Raw genomic sequence first — 6,865 nt, 5'->3', positions numbered from 1 at the left:
AAACTTTGCAGGCCAGAAGGGACTGGAAGAAATATTCAAAGGGATGAAAATATACAGTATAACCAAAATTACTCTACCCAGCAAAGCTAGCGTTTAGAATTGAAGTTAGATAAAGAGCTTCATAGACAAGAAAAAGCTAACTCAGAGATCATCACCACCAAACCAGGATTATAAGAAATGTTAAAGGGATTTCCTTTTTTTTTAAAAAAAATATTTTTATTGATTTTAGAGAGGAAGGGAGAAACATCAATGGTGAGAAAATCATTGATTGGCTGCCTCCTGTACGCCCCCTAATGGGGACCAAGCACATAATTTGGGCATGTGCCCTTGACCGGAATCGAACCTGGGACCCTTCAGTTCACAGGCCAACGCTCTATCTATTGAGCCAAACCGGTTAGGGCTAAAGCGATTTCTTTAAGAGAAAAAAGAACGTAAGTATACATAATAAAAATGACAGTAAGTACATACTATTACCAATTACTTTAATGTAAATGGCTTAAATGCCCCAATCAAAGATGCAGGGTGGCTGAATGGATAAGGAAACAAGATCCATACATATTCAGCTTACAGAAGACCCACTCCACTTCACATCAAAAGACTAAAAGTTAAGAGATGGAAAGACATTTCATGCAAATGAAAACAAAAAAGCTGGTGTAGCAATACTGTATCCCACTTCACATCAAAAAACTAAAAGTTAAGAGATGGAAAGACATTTCATGCAAATGAAAACAAAAAAGCTGGTGTAGCAATACTGTATCAGACAAAATAGACTTTAAGACAAAAGCTGTAACAAGAGGTAAAGAAGGACCCAGCATTCCACTTTTGAATATTTAAAGAAACCTGAGACACTAATTTGGTAAGACATCTGCATCCCCTATGCCTACTGAAGCATTATTTAAAACTAGAGGCCCGGTGCACAAAATTTGTGCACGGGGGTGTGTGTCCCTCAGCCCAGCCTGCACCCTCTCCAATCTGGGGCCCCTCAAGGGATGTCCGACTGCCCGTTTAGTCCAGGTAGGATCGGGCCTAAATAGGCAGTCGGACATTCCTCTCACAATCCAGGACTACTGGCTCCCAACTGCTTGCCTGTTTGCCTTCCTGATTGCCCGTAACCGCTTCTGCCTGCCAGCCTGATCACCCCCTAACCACTCCCCTGACAGCCTGATTGATGCCTAACTGCTCCCCTGCCAGCCTGATCGCCCCTAACTGCCCTCCCCTGCAGGCCTGGTCACCCCTAACTGCCCTCCCTTGCAGGCCTGGTTGCTCCCAACTGCCCTCCCCTGCTGGCCTGATTGCCCACAACTGCCCTCCCTTGCAGACCTGGTCCCTCCCAACTGTCCTCCCCTGCTGGCCATCTTGTGTCCACATGGGGGCAGCCATCTTGTGTGTTGGAGTGATGGTCAATCTGCATATTACTCTTATCATATTAGATAGGATAGCCGAGATATGGAAGCAGCCTAAGTGTCAGCTGATGGATGACTGGATGAATGGAATACTTACTACTCAGCCATGAAAACCACCTTGCCATCTGCAACATGGATGGATCCAGAGGGTATTACACTAGTGAAGTATGTTAGGGAATCCAGGATGGTGGCTGAGGAGGTAGAAGCTACACTCACCTCCTCCCAGGACCCAACTGAAATTGCAGGTGTACATCAAGATGTACACCTAAAGCGTATATAATTTTATTAACCATTGTAACCCCAATAAATGAACAAACAAAACAAACAGTCATGGATACAGAGAACAATCTGATGGCTGCCAGATGGGAGGATGGGTGAAAAGGGGAAGGGGTTAAAATGTGCAAACTGCCGGGTATGAACACAGTCACTGCGATGTAAGGGACAGTAGGACTCCTGTGAGCTGGAGAACATGAGTTTAGATAAGGGTCAAGCCCAGCCTCCACTCATGTTTTCTCAGAACACAGCAGCACTGGCTCACATGGTTATAACAACAGACCACAAGACCTCAGCCTCTCTATTAGGGGCACTTCTTACAGGACTCATTAGGTTCCAGAGTTTCTTTTTGTAAACAACAAAAAAGAAGTGGCTGACTACACAAGTTGATACATTTAAAAAAGTGGATGTTGCTAGTGAGAAATTTTTTTTTAAGGATCAAATTCTAGTTTAATCTGATCCCCCTTTTCAAAGGCTCCACCCCATTCCCTGCTAGATCAGTGAACCATCAGGGCCTCAAGCTCTTCAGAGGAGCGGCCTGAAACATGAGGACGCAGCTGCCAGCATGGCTGGAAATGTTCCAAGGAAGAGGGCAAGCCTGGCACCTGCCGCAGGAAAAGCCACTCACAGGATTGTGTGCAGCACACACCAGAGGTTAGAAGCACGCCACAGATTCTCTAACTCACAAGCCGTACTGTTACGGAAATGCATGTTCATTTTAATTATAAAATACTAGCTTCTATCTTATGGCCTCTCATGGCCTTTTTTTAAAAAACCAATTGGTATCTATCAACTTTAGATCAAAATCTTCCAAAAGTTTCTAAAATAGATTTGTTCGAAATGAATGTTTTCAAAAACTTTTCAGATGAAAAGTGATAGAAAAGACACATAAATGTTCAAATAATTTAAAACAAAAGGGTAGATTTAATGCAATGACAACATTAATCTGAGGATAAATAAATCCACAACAGACTTGAAAGTTTGATTTTTTTCTCCTTTACAGAGAGAATGGTTTTCTGAAAGCACATAGGGCTGAAGAAGTCAAACAAAATGTAATTTCTCAATGTCCTCCCTGCTGCCCTTCTAATAGCTGCTACTGGCCACGGTGATAGCTCTTGTTTAAATCAGGATGGCCATTTGCTTCAAGAATAACTGGATGGCTTGTTTCCAGAATCATCTTCTTGTGACCCCATGCTCTGTAAGGAAGAGGGAAGCAGTGCATTTACGTTGGCCCTTGTCAAGTTTCCCACCAGCCCCACCAAGCACCTGTGGGCCTCCCAGAGGACAGGCCCCACATTTCTTTGTGCACAATATTACCCTCGTGTGCATGGAGAGAAATTCAGTCCAGGGACCATCCTCTGTATCCCCTAAGCAGTCTGTAGCGTGAAAATGCTCTCAACAGTCTCTCTGTGAACTTTAATAAAGGTTTTCAAGAACTCCCAGCAGCTAAACATTTAGCCTGAAATTGAGTTCACAGTCCTCATGTGGGAACAACCCTCCTTCTCCATCCAGCCCACTTGTAGTTAATGAGGGGAACCCTACTCAAGTACCTTCTGCACGAACTGGGGGTTCACTGTGATCTCCTGGTCCATCGCCTTCAGCCGCTCATCCAGCTCTATGCACTTCAGCATCTGTGGGTGGACAGGTTAAAGGTGGTTAGAGTGCAGGTGTAGGTCGATTTGAACCTAGACTATTCAAATAACATGGGGCTACAGGTTTCCAATCCCTTGACCTGGAACCACTGGAGCTTTGGAGTCAGTATTTTTGAATTCAGAAAGTTAATACAGTCCCAGGAGTAGGACCTAGGGAAGCACCCCCTAATCAAACACATTGTCATTTGCAGTGAACCCTAAAAACATTCACACTAAGTAGAATAGATAAAGACTATAAATCATGTCAGGTGACATTTACCATCAAATGAATTACAAAAAAAACACCCCAAAACAAGCAATGCATAGTGTCCTTCCCCAGTTCCTTCTCTGCAATTCAAAATTGGGAAAACCCTGAAAACTAGAAGTTTGCTTTTTACGCTTTTGAGATGTAAGGCTTTGTTCAATTCATTGCCTTAATCTGAGGTAAGAAGCACAGGCCACCAACGCAATCCTGACTTGTCTGCAGAACCAGCGGCACTCAGAGCAGTGCGACCTGAGGCACAGGGGTGGCTGCCCTGTGGCCAGCTGCTGCCCAGTAGCTTGTGGGGGACGGCCTTCCTCCCTCCTCCCCACTCCTGTACAGATGTTCTCTGACCCGACCTGGAACTCTGAATACATTTGGCCACAGCAACGAGACTCCATCACAGGTGCCAGTTGAGTGTGGATAAAATCATACTAATTGTAAGACCCTTCAGATGACTGAGGAGTCAAAGCAGGCTTTGGTGAGCTACATGGGCATTCTAACCCACCACTCATTTATAACCAATGATCCTGAAGAGTCAAAGCAGCCCCTTTTGTAATTACCTTTCGAGGAACTAAAGTGCTCTTAGAAGCTCATTGGGAACTACCTGCATTTATACTAAAATTATCCTGGAGCACAGGGACAGTGTTTCAAACACAACATCTCAAACACTAATCCAACATCAAAACTGGATGCTCATGTTACCTCCTGATCGATGTTATGAAGCATGGCTGGGTTATTATATTTTTCAGGGTTATCATGGAAACTGACCATACCATCCTTCTGATTAATACTTGCAAAAATTTCACCATCTTCTATCTATAAAAAAAATTAGGGAAGAAATTTAGACCTGAACACTATGGGAATTTATAGTGATTCAATATAACCAGGGCAAAGCACAGAAAGCAATCCTATACAATAAAAGGCTAATATGCAAATTGACCAAACAGCAGAATGATCGGTTGCTATGACGCGCACTGACCACCCGGGAGCATGTGCTCAACACAGGAGCTGCCCCCTGGTGGTCAGTGTACTTCCACAGGGGGAGCGCTGCTCAGCCAGAGTCAGGCTCATGGCTGGCGAGCACAGCGGTGGTGGCGGCAGCGCTAAGGATGTCTGACTAACGGCTTAGGCCCGCTCACCAGGAGGAGCAGACCTAAGCTGTCAGTCGGACATTCCCCGAGGGCTCCCTGACTGCAAGAGGACACAGGTCAAGCTGAGGGACACCACCCTGCCCCCCCCCGAGTGCACGAATTTCGTGCACCGGGCCTCTAGTAAATACATAAATGTGTATGTGTATTTTTTTTAATATATTTTATTGATTTTCTACAGAGAGGAAGGGAGAGGGATAGAGAGTTAGAAACATCGATCAGCTGCCTCCTGCACACCCCCTACTGGGGATGTGCCCGCAACCAAGGTACATGCCCTTGACTGGATTCGAACCCGGGACCCTTAAGTCCGCAGGCCGACGCTCCATCCACTGAGCCAAACCGGTCAGGGCTGTATACGTGTATTTTAAGCACAACTGTTTTTCAACAAGTATTTATTGAATTCTGAGAATGTTCTAGGCATTTACATGTGCAAAACTAACACACTCATAAAAATCCATGCCCTTACATTGTTTCACTTGTATTTTATTTTACATGTGAGGTAAAAGTCATTAACCATTTTAAAGTGTATAATTTAGTGGTATTTGGTACATGCACAGTGTTGTGCAACTACCTCTATCTAATTCCAAAACATTTTCATCACCCAAAAGGAAACCCACACCTATTGAGCAGTTACTCGCTGCTACTGAGCTCCCTACACCGGCCTACTTCTTTCTAGCCTTGGAAAGGACAGATACGGTTAATGATACAGCAACCAGCCCAACACACATTAAATAGAATGCCTAATTCTCTAAGTCAGTGGTCAGCAAACTGTGGCTTGCGAGCCACATGCGGCTCTTTGGCCCCTTGAGTGTGGCTCTTCCACAAAGTACCATGGCCTGGGCGAGTCTATTTTGAAGAAGTGGCGTTAGAAGAAGTTTAAGTTTAAAAAATTTGGCTCTCGCCGCGGCAGCACGCTCTTATTCTGGCTCACCGCGCTCTAAAAAAAAATAAATAAAAAATTTGGCTCTCAAAAGAAATTTCAATCGTTGTACTGTTGATATTTGGCTCTGTTGACTAATGAGTTTGCCGACCGCTGCTCTAAGTGATCAGAGAGCTGCCTCTTTAAAAACTGGAAGGAATATATCCAAATATTTGAAATGCAAACCTAGGTTCACCACAACAGCACTTTCTGTAATAACCATGTTCATCTAATTAGAATGGGAGGGTATACTCACACAGTGGATCCCTGAAAATGAATGAACTACTAGTAAAACTACATATAACATCATGTATGAATCTCATGTTAAGCACAAAAGCCAGATCCCAAAAAGTATATACTGTATGTTTCATTTTATATTTTATACTAGAGGCCCGATGCACGAAATTCATGCAAGAGTAGGCCTTCCTTCCCCTGGCTGCCAGCACCGGCTTCCCTCTGGCACCTGGGACCCGGGCTTCCCTCCAGTCTCCAGCAGGTACCTGGGACTGGGGCTTTCCTCTGGCTACCGGCAGGCACCTGGAACCCAGGCTTCCCTCGCAGCCCCGGCTTCACCTGGAAGGTCGTCCGGAAGGACATCCGGTCTAATTAACATATTATGCTTTTATTATTACAGACAAAGCTCAAAACAAACACAACTAAAATAGGATGTAAGAAGTCAATATAATAATAACCTTTCTAGCCCAGAGCAGGACTGGAAGCAGGCATGAGAGTTGTTTCTGGGGTTCTGGTAGCATTCTGGCTCATAATCTGGGTGTTGGTCGCACTTTTCCCTATGTGGGTTACATGTCAATAAAATGTTTACTTTAAAGCACCAGTCCCAGAAAGGTTCCCTGGTGAGTCCCACCAGACAAGGAAGGGAGAAGTCAGGCCAATGTCTATCATCTCTCTCAGAGGACAGGGGCAGAGGGAACACTTCCCAGGCCATTCTATGAAGTCAGCATTACCCTAATTCCAAAGTCAGACAAAAATATTACAAAAAAAATATTACAATGTTCACTATCTCTCATGAACATAGATACAAAAATACTCAACATATAAGCAAATCCAACAATATGGAAAAGAATTATACACCAAAACCAAGTGGGATTTATTCCTGATGTGCAAGGCCGGTTAAACATTTATGTTAACTCATCATGTCAGCAGTCTAAAAAAAAGATCATGGTCAAATCAACATATGCAGAAAAAGCATTTCATAAAATCCAATA

At 44.0% G+C, this 6,865-nt stretch overlaps 1 protein-coding gene across 4 annotated transcripts in view; it reads right to left on the bottom strand.

Moving 5' to 3' along the window:
- Positions 1–2,571: 2,571 nt before the first annotated feature.
- The window catches only part of COPS3 (COP9 signalosome subunit 3), a 29,273-nt gene continuing 24,979 nt past the window's right edge, over positions 2,572–6,865 (bottom strand). For all 4 annotated transcript variants that reach the window (XM_080682833.1, XM_080682830.1, XM_080682832.1 and 1 more), the window contains 3 exons: positions 4,275–4,388; positions 3,227–3,307; positions 2,572–2,872 (listed from right to left, as the gene is read on the bottom strand). In XM_080682833.1, coding sequence (XP_080538959.1) covers positions 2,819–2,872; positions 3,227–3,307; positions 4,275–4,388 — 249 coding nt within the window. In that variant the 3' untranslated portion in view covers positions 2,572–2,818. The remainder of the gene's footprint in view (positions 2,873–3,226; positions 3,308–4,274; positions 4,389–6,865) is intronic.

This window comes from Plecotus auritus (genome assembly GCF_963455305.1).
Source record: "Plecotus auritus genome assembly, chromosome: 7".
NCBI classification, from domain to species: Eukaryota; Metazoa; Chordata; class Mammalia; order Chiroptera; family Vespertilionidae; genus Plecotus; species Plecotus auritus.
Note: the sequence above shows the minus strand (reverse complement) of the source record. Positions and strands in the feature narration are given on the sequence as shown.